Here is a 15,835-nt window from a genome sequence, read left to right as displayed (position 1 = left end):
CAGTGTCCCTTATTGTGCAGTGCGTATGTGTTGTTTACTATTATTTTAAAAGCATTTTCACGTATTCTGTTGATTCTCTTGTGTTAATTGTAGTTTAGTTTCTGAGGAGGGTTATTGTGTTTGTGCGCTTGTAGTATTCGCTTTCTCACTGCTGGTGTGTCTCATGTTACACTTCATGTTGTTTGTGTGTGTTGTGGGCCAAAGCTGTGTTTGTACTCTGCTTCATTTTGAATGAATAAAATTTAAATTGTGCACCCCTTTGTTCCTTGAGTCATCCATTGTCACAATATTTTATATGTGGCAGTAATTGTTGCATAATACTCCATTATCTGTGTTTCAAAATAATGAATCTAATGTATAGTATATACAATGCAAATGCGTTTCAAGGCAATCGTTTTAACAGCAGATTCCTGGCTGTGGTAGCATCACGTTGAGCTGCTGTGTGTGAAGTTCCCTGCAGTGATTAATAAAGTATTATCCTATGCGGTCCTGTCCTGTCTCAAAGCACTTCGGTGGAATTCATTCATGTTCGCTGTGTGAAACTTCATGACGGTGTTAAATATGTCTTCTGATTTTTGTACATATTATTGTACATACAAAATATTCTGATTTAATTTAATTTGTTTCATACTCACTAAATTGATGGTGTTGAGGGTATCCCATATCATGTACTGCACTGTTCTGGCTGCTTACACTGTGGGTCCATACTAAATGTGGTCCACATTTAGTGTCTCCCAAGCAGCTTGTGTAAAGCAATCTGCGCTGTCATTGTGCCTAGATCTAGAGTGAATACAGCCAGACTGGCATCACTGGGTCACACAAAATGTTTTGGAGCAAACATACATTTTTCTCTCGTCGCACCAGAACGTCTGGTGATACTAGGATGATGCATTCAACTCAAGAGCCAACAGAAGCATAGTTTCGGTGCTTGAATCTCAACTGTCTAGAGATGTTTAAAATAAAAAGGGGGACTGCAGCATTCACAAACCTAATAAACAATCATTTGAATTATTTCAATAGATGGATGCATTCATCTAAAGGCCTTCAACCTGCATTAAAAGACATACAAGCTGCCCTTCTATAATGAATGTAATCCTGAAGATCTTCTCATAAAAACACCCTTTCGTTGCCATTCATTTAAAAGGAACAAATAGATGACTCAGGTTTGAATAACGCTGCTGTCGTACTACCCTTGACCAAGGTACTTACTCTGCATTGCTCAGAGGAAAAATTACCTGCTTTATGGGTAAATAATTGTAAGCAGCTTAACATCACAAGGTGTTTGGGAGAAAAGACTCAGTTAAATAAATTAGTAAAGATCTACTAAAGACAGAATCTATATATGGCCCAGGTGCTCTACAAACTGCAGATAAAAGCCATTCTTAATTAAAAACCCTGTTAGACATTTATTTATTTCAATTAATAATTGCCTTGTAAATGTACAGTTTTTCTTCAAAATTCTCATACGCAGTTGAGGTTCATGTGACTGGCCGTTTTGCGTGCGAAATTTTATAACAAACTGTAAGATAAGATTTTCTGTCACTACGCTTGGAAACTTTTGGTCTGTTAGTCAAATCAGAAAATAGCTGCTCCAGTTCCACGGACTTCACAAAATATGAGGAAATAAACATCTATCTGTTGAAAGATGGTTCTTATTCTCTGAATAATTCGCCAAGGTGATCAATGGCTGCATTTACGTTTATTTAGCAGACACGTTTCTCCAAAGCTCTGCCCATCTCAGAGGAAAAACACAATGTGTGCATTACAGAAGCAGACTTGGATACAGGCGAGTGATTCTAAAGCAGTTAATTTGTCACATTCCACCATATGAACCGATGTACACCTCACAAGTAGCTGCATAAAGCACCACCATAGTTTAGTCCTCACACTATGAGCTGCTATTTTCCTAAAACCTTTATTTGTTATTGTCCTTAAAGGATATAGTTACTATCATGAAAAAACAAAAATTCAGCTGTATCCAGTTGTATGGGTCCAAAGGTTGCCGGTTTGATTCTAGTCCTAGTAAATTGTTCAGGTAAAAATTACCCAGCTGTGTAAATTGGTAAATAATTGTAAGCTTATAGTAATTGTAACCTTGACACTGCAAGTTTCTTTGATAAGAGTGTCAGCTAAATAAATCAAGGCAATGTCTGTATGGTGGCACAGTGAGTAGTGCTGCTGTCTCACAGCGCCTGGGTGGTGTGAGAGAATGTGGGTTCAATCCCTGTTCAGTGTATGCAGTTTGCATGTTCTCCTTGTGTCTGTGTGGGTTTCCTCTGGGTGCTCTGGTTTCCTCTCAAAGACATGCTGTTCAGGTTCACCCATAGTGTGTGAGTGATGGAGAGAGTGTGTTCCACTGATGTATGGATGACTGACCCATTGTAAGTGGTGTATCTAGCAGTGTAGTCACCTTGGTAAATAAGGTGTGTGGGCTGGTAACACTATGTAGAGTTCATTGGAAGTTTCTTTTGGAAAAAAGTGTCTGCTAAATAAATGTAAATCTTGCTTGTTTATGTTTTTCTGCCTTGGTTAGCTCTAAAGCCCTAAAATATCTACTCTCGCTCAATTTCTATAGCCTGGGTATGCACTGACATTTCGGATACATAAATGTGTCTTGATATAGTACGCAGCATTATGTCAATGTAAGACTTGTGTAAGGAAGCTGTGATCCTTTGAAGGGTGTATTGACCCCACCATATACTGTATATCTCTTAGATATGGCTCAAAGTCGGGGGGAGGGGGGCGGGGGTTGGTTACTGCAAGGATGGTACCAGGATGGAAGTGAAAAGTAAGATTTGTAAAGACTGTTCACAAAGTGTCTTTCCTGAAGCATGCAGAGACTCAACGTGTCTTACTTAACCAAGGGTTTAGTTCATAGAAAAGTGTGGATAAGCTTTCAGTGGCAACTGATTTCTCCTGTCTCATGAGCGGCATTATTATTATTATTATTATTATTATTAATAGTACTAGTCGTAGCAGTTATTGTTTTTACATGGCTGTAGTTTCCTCTTTTCCAGGAAAAAGCACAAGCGGCTCCCTCCTTCCTTGTTCACTTCTTCATGTCATTTAAAAAAAGCGCAAACATCCCCGTTTGGCTCTTTGCGTCATTTCTCGCCTCTCGCCTCATATATTGGACTCGATATTTATGTATCTATATGTGTGAACTCTCTCTCTCTCTCTGTATATATATTTATATATAGCCGAGGGATAAGGCGGTTTGTTCGCCCATTCGCCCTCATGCCGCAGTCTCCTCCTTTCCAGGAAAAGCTCCATTCTCTCCATTCGCTGCTGCTCCACATGTGCCGATGAGCAGGAGACGGTGGCGATTCGCCGCTTTCTGCCGTCACTTGGTCTCCGTGTCCGTGTCCGTCCGCGTCCGTCCGTGGAAGCGCTTCGCTCAGGTGAAGGATCCTCAGTTCCTCTCTCTTCCCTCCCGGCCGTGTGGTGCGGAGGAGCAGAGCCGCGAAGGAGAACGAAACCGACACCAGCGACGCCGACACCAGTGAGTGACACCGAGCTCACGTCGTGTGGCAGGTGATCATTCTACTCCGCAGCAGCACTGACTGAAGTAAAAAAAAAAATAATAATAAAAATAAAAACAATCGACCTGAATTTCAATTTGTGACCACCGAACGCATCGTCCGCCGCCGCGGACTCGGAAGAAAAAAGCCCGGGAAACGGAGACCGAGGCCACAAAAAAAGACCATGACCGCTACGAAGGAGCAGCAGAACCAGCGACTGAGCCAAACGCAGCAGGATGAGGTAAAAACAACGTACGGCGAGTGTGCTGTTGTACAAGAAAAGCGTTCGTTCCTTTTTAGCGGACGGCGCTCGCTGCTCGCGCGCCTCCCTCTGCTCTGCCGTACGTGTGCGAAGGGCTCGTGCCAGCGAGTGGCGCGCGATGTCACCTCTCTGTCATCGCGCTCTTTCATGCGAAAAAGCAAGGCGACACTTGGGCGCCTTCGACACGTTTACAGGGAAAATGTGTCACCGGCTCCTCTACGTCGTCCTCCATTTATGCTCGTGTGTGTGGGACTCTCGTGGCTCGTGCAGTGTGTGTGTGTGTGTGTGTGTGTCGCGCGCGCGCGCTTCCCTTGCTTTCTTTTCCGTCCTTCGAAAGAATGCAGAGCTCCTATATGTGTATAAGGCAGCGCACCGATCGATGCGCCTCACGTCACTCCTCTTTCTACACACACATTTCATACGAAATGCACATTTTAAACCATTAGAGCGGTGATATGAGGCGCGTGTCGCGCGGAATTCCACACACCGAGTTGACCGCGCGGCGATTTTCCTTCCCTTCATTTTCCCACGAATTCGCTCCGCGTTCGCCGTCATGTTGTCGCAGTAGCGCGGAATAATGACTTTCTTTCAGGGCATCTCGACACATTTATTATTCACTGCGTGTTTCCCGTTCCGCGCGCGGTATCCGCCGCGAGCTCACGTTTGCGTTCATGTACGGAAATCGATTGGGGCGTATACTACTGTTATTATTATTATTATTATTATTATTATGTAACGCGGGTCGTTAATATTATTATTATTATAGTGGAGAGCGCTTGGCCTGCTGCTGAGACCCGCCACACACCTTGTTGAGCCACACACACACACACACACAATATACTGTATGTATCTACATCAGAGCAGAATGCATACAAGTGAACATTTATGTGAGCAGCCCAGTGCACCGTGGTGACTTTACCATGTTACCATGGGCAACAGTGTAGGCAACATGCACAGCTGATGCATTTACTGTGCACTTGATGATGCTGATGATGCTGATGATGATGGAGGGGATCTGCAAAACCCCCTTTTCGGGGCAGATGGTGTTAGACACCAATGGCGAAGGTGGGGAGACGGGTGGGGGGTGTGGGGGGGCAACACGCCGACCTGCAGACCCTTCGCTCGTGTGTCTGTCAGTGGTGGGACACCAGCTTCCTCTACTGCATTATTGATGACCGTCGGCTGAAATTTTAATGGGGCTCCTTGGTGCTGGAGTCACATGTGGGGCCGTGTGAGTCGCCCTTTCTGCCTGCCTGGTGTCACACCGTCGCTGCCATCTTTCTCCCCCGTTCCCACCGGTGTCACCATCACCAGAAGGCTTTTCCCAAATCTATGTCTGTTTCCAGTCACTTTTCCTCCTAAAGCACAATCAGTAAAAACACAGATGGCCCTTCATTTATTCATTGTAGAAAATAAACATGCTCTGTAAGACTTCTACAAATATATTCTTTTTATATACATAAAAATTTGCCCTGACCTGTTCGCGAGTGATTGCACAGCGATCCAGTACATAAGAACATACGATGTTTGTTGTGTTGTTCTTGACCCCAGTAGAAGCCTCTCGTTCTGGCTCTGCTGTACTGTACTGTACTCCTGTTCTCTTACACTGCCTTTACTGTACTTTACTTGCGCTTCATTGCCCTTGTTGGCGGCCTGTGCCCCTGGAGGGGTGGACGTCGTTTATGATGATGTTGCTGATGATGATGATTCTTGCCTTTCCAGTCTATAGCCTCTACCAGACAAAATATTTCAGCATGTTCCTTGCACTTTACTTGTGCTTCATTGGCAAACACAAGTCACATTTGCTTTGCTACAGAAAGAAATTTAAGGAAAGTGGAGAACATTGCGTTCAGGAAAAGGGAATAAATAAGTTGAAAAAGATTACATTTGTAACGTCAGAAGGTTTTTCACATATCCATCTCAGAAGTTTCCCTCAGTAATTATAATTCCCTACAATTAGTCTTTGTCTATTTATCTAGAACCCAAAACAACATGATAATGCTTGAACCTTTAGGTTTATATCATAGAAACTATGTGGTCCCCAGAAACCAGTGAGAGCTAAATTAAAGGAAATTTAAATAAGTTTTAACAGAATTTTAAGCAGGCTATTCTTGGTTTTTGGACAGAGACGCCTGGAGAGCCCTTGCTGGCGGCCTGTGCCCCAGGAGGGGTGGAAGGCGTTTATGATGATGTTGCTGATGATGATGATTCTTGCCTTTCCAGCCTATAGCCTCTACCAGACAAAGTATTTCAACATATTTCTTGTACTGCAGCCATTTGACACAGTAAAAGGGCTTCAGGCCACATTTCAGAGTTACTTTAACATTTTGGGGGTTTTTGGCCACAGAGGACTGCATCACTAAAAAGACCAGGCCTTCTGGCAGCGCTTTGTGTTTAAAATATTTTACATCTACTTATTATGCAGTGGTACTATTTGCAGTTGTGACCCTCGTAGGGTTTCCGTCATTTCTTTCAGAAATGTAGCTGTTCATCTTCTTTGTTAATGAGGCAGTCTTATTTGTTGATATAAATGAGATTGTTCTCATCTGGAAAATATACATGAGCGGATGTAGATGAGAAGTTTGCCGTTTCCTGAATGTGCTTTTGTTCAGGTTGCTGGAATCTTGTTTCTTTGCTTTATTCCCTCTCAACAGCACTGTAACGAACACTATATGCTTAGCAAGTTCTCTTGTTCTCATTTACCTGCACTATTAAACAGTAACTTAATTTGTACAGTACATTCCTGACAGTCCTCCCAGTAATTTCAATTTGTTTGGGCATGCTCACTGTAAACGGGTCATTTTCACTATGGTAATGACCGCAGTATGTCATACATACAGATGTGTCTGGACTGGGAAGTCATTATGTATGAGGAGTTTTTATTTGACTCACTGTAATTATGCATGAGGAGCAGTTTTTATTTGACTCACTGTCCATTTGAAAAGAGGACCAACAGACAAAATAATGCTCGTTTCTTTATAATGAGCGCACATGAAATGCTGCTGTCAGTTTGCCCATATCTGTGTATCACATTTCTGTCTATAAGGATGATGCTTCTGTTAGTCACATGTAATAACGTCAGTAAGACTTACATACTTCTATATTGTCAAACAGCACAATATACACTCGTTATTTTTTCCTTGTAATAAGGAAATAAACGGAATGTTTTCCATGCAAGATGGGCTTTAACTGTCGAGTTCTTTGTACCCGAACGCTTATCTTACTTGCAGCCTCATAATAGAGATGACTGATTTATGGATGTACGGTGATTGCAAGTTTCTAATGTACCGCATTTCCTTTATTTTTGTGAGACGCATGAAACACATGCCTTCAGTCATATTTTCCACCTTCCCTCCTCATGAGATTCGTGACAAAATGACATTGCTTCTCATCTTCTTTTCCTGCTTCAACCAGAGAGTGATCTCATAGTTTTAATTGGGCAGTATGCTGGCGCTGAGATTTTTGTAAAAAAAAAAAAGGCGTTACACACATTGTTAATGTTACTGAATGAATTTGTTAAGTAGCAGTGCCTGTACGGTTTTACAAACTTCATCTAACAGACTGTGACTCATAGCTAGCAAAATAACTCCGTAGCATTATCCAAGATAACAGCTATTTTACATACGTTTTAGTTCAGGAAAATAGCAAACATGAATAATTTATGCTGCTTTTTCCACACTCAGATGCTGTCTTGTTGAGAACTTAATGGTGTCTTCTCAGTAACGTGTGAAATATACACTGTTATACAACCTTACTGTAAATTCTCCATCGTACTGTAATTTAATGTAACATACCGTATGTGTGTCATAATTATCGCTTGAATTTCAAGCGATATAGAGGAGTGAACAGTTAAATGTGATGTACAGTTCATTACTATTGTACGTAAATGTTTGTGTACCTTTCTAAAAAAAAAAAAATCTAGGAAGGTGATCAGGAATCGTTTATTCTGAGTTTTATGCACCTACTCGTACGATGAACATCGGTGCATCAAGTGGAAAGAAACAAACTAGGTTTACTTAAGAATCACACGTCTGCAACTATGTCTCTCTTTCTCCTAATGTAATGTACAAATTATATTTTCTCTGAGATGTACATCGCTTTGGAGAAAAGTGTCTGCTAAATGAATAAATGTAAATGTACTATGCAAGTCTGATGGTGTTATTGGGTATTCTACAGCTGTGCACTGGTTAGGACTGTTATATTGCATTCCCAAAGTCTCTGGTTGAAGTCCTCGCTTCTGTTGTCCTTGAGCAGAGCACTTGCCCTAAATTGCAGCAGTAAGAATATCCTATTGTATAAATGGCTGTTTACACTTGTCCCCATTTTTCATTCTCACGGTGTCACAATCTTTTTTTTTTCCCGCATCTGCTCGAAAGTTAACACCGCTTATCGGTAATCATTCCGGATTGTCATTAACGAGAATATCTGCCTTACAAATTACTGAAGACACAAACATTTCCAAATTTATTTCTATATTTTTAAAAGAATTTTCTCCCCTCGTCTATTTTGCAGTTCCGCTTTTTGCCAAAATTCACTCATACGCTCCTGTCCCAGGAGTTCGGTTCAGTTCACGGCAGTCAGTCGATACAACGCGGCAAGCAAGGAGTAGTCACTCATGGGAAGATCTTAAAAAAATTACAGAACACAAATTCATTTAACTAGGTACAGAACAGTCATTGTTCTTTACACAAGGCAACATGGGACAAACTACTTCCTGCCACCCTGAGACTGAACCGGTTAAGAGAGGAGCGAACGCTGGGTGGTGTGTTTCCCGGAAGCATCAGAACCATGTAGGTTTGTGGAGCTTTTACAGCCATTGTGTGACTGATATCTGTGGACAACTTTCGAAGCAATACTTTGCTCCCGAAGGGGGGTGCGGTGGCACGACGGGTTTGGGGTTCACGTCCTGCCTGGGCTGCCTTGTGGTGGACTGGCATCCCGCCCGGGGCGTGTCCCTTCAGCCATGCGCCTCGCGTTGCCGGGTTAGGCTGCGGCTTGCCGCGACCCCGCTCGGGACAAGCGGTTGCACGCATTGTGTGTCCTTTTGTCCCAAAATATGTTTTTCTTTTACAAAAACTCCAATTAATATATAACTGAAATAGCTTATTCAGATAATAATAATAATAGTAGTAAATTTAAAAGCTCAATTAATTTGTTAGGCCTTTAATTAACCCAATGAGACAATTACAGAGTTGAACAAATACTCTGGTACTTGTCATTTAAGATGTACCTGCTCTCACTTCTTATGGGCTTTTGTCAAGCAGTTACATGAGGACTTGAAAATATAGATAACTGACCTTAACAGTGGAAGATGGCTATAAATTGCTATCCAAATGCCTCAAGCCTGGAATTTCCACTGTCAGGAACGTCATGAAGAAACTCAAGTGAAGGGGAGCTCTAGAAGTCTAAGCAAGATCATAAAAAGCTCGTGGTCTGATGGAAGCTAGTATAAACTTGGCAGATTATCGAAGCGTTACTCCTATATCAGTACCAATGATTTCACCGCACTTTAGATTTACAACCTTAATTATAAGCTAAATAAGCAGAAACTGTGAACTTTCTATCCAAAAAGTTAGCGTTAAGAAAATCTGCACCGACCGCTTTCTCTGGCAGCTGTTCGGGTTGCTGCCAAAGCAACTCTTTGTGGACATTGAACTGCCCAAGCTCTATTTAGAGGAGCTTAGGCCTGGAAAATAATGTCAGAAAATGATTAAATGAGATTAAAGCAAAACACTTGGAGCAAGAACATACACTTTACTCAGGGGTACAGGAAGGGTGGTGATAGGTTTGTTGGAAGCAACATGCGCCGGGGGCTTCACAACATTACGCGTGATTCCCAGCTGCTCTTGGTCAGGGATTTCGTCTGATTTAGTCTGATACGTCTTTCCTGAAACGTACTTTTTACAAATATTTCATCCATGAGCTGGGAGAATTCGAGTGGCTCAGCATTTGGGCAAATTTAGCTTCAGGATGTGCTGAAGGGTTGGCGCCTACCGTGGAGTGAGGTTGTTGAGTTAACCCCCCAAAACGTGAACTCTACGCAGGTGGCAGTGAAGAGGAGCTGAGTGTTTCATGGATGCATAGAAGTTATAGTGTTATAGTTACCGTGTTTACACATGTGCTCTGGAGGCTGTGCACTTGAAAGAAAAGCTGCTCGGGACTCCGGTGTAATTTGTGAAGGCAGGCTGTCCGCACGCGTCGAGGTGTGGATGCCGCGTGTAGAAGGTGTACTGTAAGCGGTGAACATGTATGAGATTAGTTTGCTAAATTACTTTATGATCCGAACTGGGATGCTGGTTTCTAGTCAGAGGGTTAAAAGCTGTTTCTGAACATCACTGGGCAGCATTTGTTCCTGCTTTGTTGGGGAGCGCAATAACAAGCTTTAATTTGGAAGGAAGGAAGGACCACGTTAAAAATGAGAAGATGGTACGGCGCCGTTTTGGTGCTTCACACTGACGATGAAAAAGGTGCGCGAAGAGCCGTGGTCCGAGGAGCAAAGGACCAGGAGCAAAGCTAAGCGCGAGGAAAGGCCAGGTGTCTCGATGAGGTTCCACCATCACTGGAGCGGCGTCTCTGTTTAAACTGTATTTTCATGAGGTGCAGCTGAAGGTGCGGCATTTATTTGCACGCGGTTAAGGTAACAGCCCCGTGGTCATCCGGGGCCGTGAAACATTATAGGTGTGTAGTGACCAATTCCATGTGTCGCTTTAGAGGAACTCATGGGTGTAGCAGAGAAAGTTGCATTGGTTAAACCAATTAGGTAAGTTTATTTTAAGGCGTAAAATTTTAATTTTCTAAGTTTGTTTTAAACTTGTGTACATGTTATGCATGAGTAATGCTCATCCTTTCACATACTTTCAAGCAGCACCGTATGTGGGAAAAAAATGTGCGTCATGCTTTGCAGTGGTTATTTTTTTTTTTTATCTTTTCTGGGTATCATTTTTTAAATGCATTTATCTACTGCATGACTAATGTTCTCAAATGTTTCTTGTATGAATGTACTGTAAAACAATCAGTCACAAACACATTTCCTTGGGGGAAGCTACAATAAAATAAAATAAAATAAAAGAGCATCTGGCTAGAGGTACAAAGCCACCTGAAAGCAGTGTATCTGTTGTATCTTTACCTGTGACCAGAAGTGCTGCTTGAGCCGCTGCACCATTTTTCCGAGGATACGAGTGCAGTGTCCTTTTTTTAGGGTGTTTCTAACTGATATCCTGCACTCGTGTCCCTCGTGGTCTGCCTGGTTTCTTTCAAGAGCATAAAGCAGGAGTAAATGTGGAACATAAGGTGAGGCAACTATGTGCATGGCAGCCGTGCCTCCCAGTTTCTGACTCCCAAAATGCGTTCGACAGCTCAGAGGGTATATGAGTTTTTGGGAGCTGAGGCTATACTGCAGTTCAGCGTATGCAGAAGATGACACATACTCGTTTGTCCTTCTCAGATATGGTTGTGCAATTCTGGACCCACATTTCTGCAGGCAGACAAACTTCAAAATGTAACATTTTCTGTACAGTGTTTTACACTTTTTACTTTTCTGAATTCCCGTTAAATTCAACAGGTAAGAATCATCCACCTTTTGTAGCAAGTTTTTTTTTTTTCGTTATTTATGTAGTTGTTAAATCACAGCATTGTACTGCATATAGGCAGTGTTTTGGGCTTTGGGACGCTACAGTTTGACAGTTTATACAAATATGGTGGTCCCAGACCATTCAGCAGCAAGGCTGCACTGTCGTCATTGCAGTGATTGGCTGAAAGGCAAATTGAAATTCACTTTTCTGAACTAGTGAATGCTGCCGTGTCTTTCTTGCTGCACAGCATAATACATAAGACATAAGGCTTACTATTGTTCCCACAGGATTTGGGTGCTGGGAGCCCCCCTCAGCGGAACTGGAAAGGGATTGCCATCGCCCTTCTGGTCATCCTGATGGTCTGCTCACTCATCACCATGTCTGTTATCCTCCTTACACCAGGTACAAAAACACGCGATTCAGCATGAGAATATATTATTGTGGCACTGAACGGTGGGAGGGTAGAAACATTTAATAATGGAATTATGCAATACGATATAGGGTCACACAGAGGTATCTGCTAAAAATGGATGTTTGCTGTCATGTTGTACATGAAAAATATGGAAAGTTCAGATATTTGCTGTAAATAATAAAACATTTGCTGAAACTTCTGCTCATTGTGTTAGTAGCTAATGTAGTGATTAAAGGTGCAGACATACAGCATAACCTATATTCTCACTCCACACTAATATTGTAATGTATTACATTTATTCTTTTAGGACATGCTTGTCTCAGAAGCAACAATCAATGACTAATATTTATAGTAGCTGTGCAAGATGACTTACAATATGAGATTTTCTGCACTAAAATCCCTGCCATCATTCACGCATTTATACACCAGAGCAGTGTAACATACACACTTACTCACACATACACACACACCATCTGAAACCGCTTGTCCCCTACGGGGTTGCGGGGAGCCGGAGCCTAACCCGGCAACACAGGGCGAAAGGCCGGAGGGGGAGGGGACACACCCAGGACGGGACGCCAGTCCATCGCAAGGCACCCCAAGCGCAAGGAACCCTAGACCCACCGGAGAGCAGGACCCGGTCCAACCCACTGCACCACTGTGCCACCGCACCCCCCTACACATACACACAGTGTGGGCAATTTAGAATCACCAGTTCAAACACATGTAGTATACTGTGGGTTGAAACAAGAGGACCTGGAAGAATCCCCCATGTACTGAGCGAGATTCAAACACTCATCCAGATCCCGGGCATCGTGAGGCACAAGCGCCACCCTTTGCAGCACTGTACTGCTCATACAGTATACCTCTGAGCATGATACTTATCTTGAATTGGTCCAGCAAAAATACTATGTTGAATAAATAGGTAAATAATAAAATAATAAGTAAATCTGTGTTTCTTTGGAGAAAAGTGCTGCATCGTGAGAAGCCCTAAGGAAGCACACACACACACACACATTTTCTGAACCGCTTGTCCCATACGGGGTCACGGGGAACCGGAGCCTACCCGGCAACACAGGGCGTAAGGCCGGAGGGGGAGGGGACACACCCAGGACGGGACGCCAGTCCGTCGCAAGGCACCCCAAGCAGGACTCGAACCCCAGACCCACCGGACAGCAGGACTGTGGCCCAACCCACTGCGCCACCGCACCCCCGCCCTAAGGAAGCACATTTCATTAAAACACTGAAAGAGGCCACAAAGAATACTTTCTCACCGAATTAAAATCTTTTGCAATAGTTCTAAAGACATTTCTTAAGGGATATGTGTCATACCATGATTATAAAAAGAATGGTGACCATCTTCAAATGGTATGGTTTTACACGAGGACATAAGTAAGTTTCATCTCATCTGCAACAAGTCCTAACATTTGTTACATGTAACAGCATGTGACAACACTCAATAGATGTTTACATTTACACATACATGTATTCATTTAGCAGATGCTTTTCTCCTAAGCAATGTACATCTCATAGAAATACATGTGTGTGTGTGTGTGTGAGATGTTACATTTCATGATAGATTCATACCAAAGCCTTGTGTATAAAAGTGCACGCCATGGTTAAGAAGCTTGCAGAAATAGTTTTGATTTTGAATTGCAATTAGATTTTGAACTTTAATTGCAGTTTCTCAAATTACAATGGAAGAATTTTCTTCTAAAGCTTTTCAGGTCATTAATGTTTGAGCTCAGTTTATGCACCGCTCTCGTAAGATCACGTCACCTCAGTGGGGTTGAGGTCTGGATTCTGACCCGGTCATTCCAAAACTCCGATTCCTTTCGTTTCCAGCAATGGAGCAGCAGATTTACTAATGTGCTTAGCATCATTGTCCTGTTTCATGACCTGCTTCTGGCAGATGGTCGGACAAATTGCTCTAGAATACACTGGAATAAGGAGAAATGTACTTACTCTGTTGACAGAGGCTAATAGATCCCTGGATTTAGTTTTTGAGTCAGTTAAACATCATATGGTCTGGTCCTCAAGTAAGTTTGCTGAGACACCCAGTCCTGAGTAGACTGCTTGACTTTGTTCTTCTTGGTTATACTACCTACCCCCTGGCTCCTCTGGATGTTTTTCTGTACCAACTGGGCAAAAGAGCAACCCAGGGGGAAGCTGCAAGGCCTGATGGCAGGATTATAAGGGCATTAAAGATGTCTGAGGAGCAGCTATGCAGAGTCTTGCAGCATGTGTTCAGCCTAAGCCTAGTCTGGGAGAAGAGTCCCGAGTGATGTGGAAACAGCCTGCTTGGTTCCATTTCTAAAGAAAGGGTGATTGCCAGACTTTAAAGGCTCTTGGCTTGTTGTTATTATTTTGCACATTATGACCATAATAAGACTGATTTGACGCATCTCAGATCTTTGGTCAGGACTGTTGAACACTGTCCAGATTGCTGACGAAGACCTTGTTCAAGTAGATGATGCGGGCAGCCCACCTTTTTAGAAACAGTGCATTCAACACCATATAGCTTGTGTTGAAGCTTTGATCAATGGTTAATGTCCTGGATTATGAGAGGGGGCAGCTGGTAGCCTCATGGTTAGAGCTGCTGCCTTTGGACCCAAAGGTTTCACATTCCAATCCCACCTCTAGCAGTAGCACCCTTGAGCAAGGTACTTACTCTAAATTGTTCCAGCACAAATTACGCAGCTATTTAAACAGTTGAGTAATTGTAAGTGGCTGAACGTTGTGAGTTGCTTTGGAGAAAAGCATCGGTTAAATGAAAAAATGTAAATTAAGAGCTAACTGACTGGTCAAGCACAGATGGTGCAACTGCTGGACTTTGTGTCAGAGATGACCGTGAGCAGATGCATCCTTTCTTGTTTACTCTTTATCCTTGGGGTTTAAGTATAACATTGAGCCATGTTACCTACACAAGTCCTACATGATAACAACAACAGATAGATGTACAAACTAACTGCACTTAAGGGGGTGCGATGGCGCAACGGGTTTGGCCTGTGCCTGCTCTCTGGTGGGTCTGGGGTTTGAGTCCCACTTGGGGTGCCTTGTGACAGACTGGTGTCCCGTCCTGGATGTGTCCCCTCCCCCTCCAGCCCTACCCCCTATGTTGCTGGGTTAGGCTCTGGTTCACTGCGAGCTCGCTCGGGACAAGGGGTTTCACACAGTGTGTGTAACTGCACTTAAGTATCACGCTTCTGCACCTAAGTGTCTCTTCCTGCTAATGTAATGAACACATTGTATTTTCTATGAGATGTACGTCACTTTGGAGAAGAGTGTCTGACGAACGAATACATGTACAGGTAAAGTGTAAATGTGTCAGGAATGGGCCAGAGGGTGAGTAAAGAAGCTTGGTGAAAGACTTAGTTGAGAGGTAAAAACAGGACCATGTGCAGCTCAAGACTGACAAAACAAAATATGGATTTCCGGAGTCTTATGGAGTTTTCCATAAAGACAAACCCATGTTTGTATCCACAGCCCAAGACCTGTTAGCCAACCGCAGTGCCACACCGCCACCAAAATCAGAACAGAACAAATCGGAAAGAGAACTTAATAGTGAGATAAATTCTGAGAGAAGGAGAAAGAAGCAGAAAGGAGGAGCAACTGTGTTTTGAAAAAGCAATTTTGAGAATGTTCATATTAAGCCTGTCCAAAGCGGTTGTGATGTTCTTCACTCGAATTACTCTGATCGTTTCCCTAGAGCACCTCAGTATTGTTGCCATGTGTTGCATTGAATGGTTGTTAGCAACTGATGCTCTTGCTCTCTTTACAGCAGACACATCTGGTGGCAGTGACACAAAGCTCTGTGTGGATGACCTATTCAAACCGACTTTTATTGTTCGTGACCCAGAAGCCAAATGGATTAGCGGTGAGTATCTTGTCTCTTTCATAGTCCTCTTTCATTTTTTTTCTGCTTCAGGGCAAGACTCCACTAACTAATTTTTCAGTCATATTAAAGTGTTTTTTTTTGCATTTACATTTGTTCATTTAGCAGACGCTTTTGTCCAAAGCGACGTACATCTCAGCAAAAGTACAATTTATGCATTACATTGAGAGAAGGAGA

The 15,835-nt window shown here is 42.8% G+C and overlaps 1 protein-coding gene across 1 annotated transcript in view; it reads left to right on the top strand.

Moving 5' to 3' along the window:
• Positions 1 to 3,201: 3,201 nt before the first annotated feature.
• Positions 3,202 to 15,835, top strand: part of dpp10 (dipeptidyl peptidase like 10) — a 59,055-nt gene continuing 46,421 nt past the window's right edge. The window contains exons 1-3 of the mRNA XM_018732409.2: positions 3,202 to 3,762; positions 11,642 to 11,756; positions 15,545 to 15,640. Coding sequence (XP_018587925.1) covers positions 3,706 to 3,762; positions 11,642 to 11,756; positions 15,545 to 15,640 — 268 coding nt within the window. The 5' untranslated portion in view covers positions 3,202 to 3,705. The remainder of the gene's footprint in view (positions 3,763 to 11,641; positions 11,757 to 15,544; positions 15,641 to 15,835) is intronic.

The sequence above is a fragment of the Scleropages formosus genome, chromosome 1 (genome assembly GCF_900964775.1).
Source record: "Scleropages formosus chromosome 1, fSclFor1.1, whole genome shotgun sequence".
NCBI classification, from domain to species: Eukaryota; Metazoa; Chordata; class Actinopteri; order Osteoglossiformes; family Osteoglossidae; genus Scleropages; species Scleropages formosus.
This window is presented reverse-complemented; position numbering and strand designations above follow the sequence as displayed.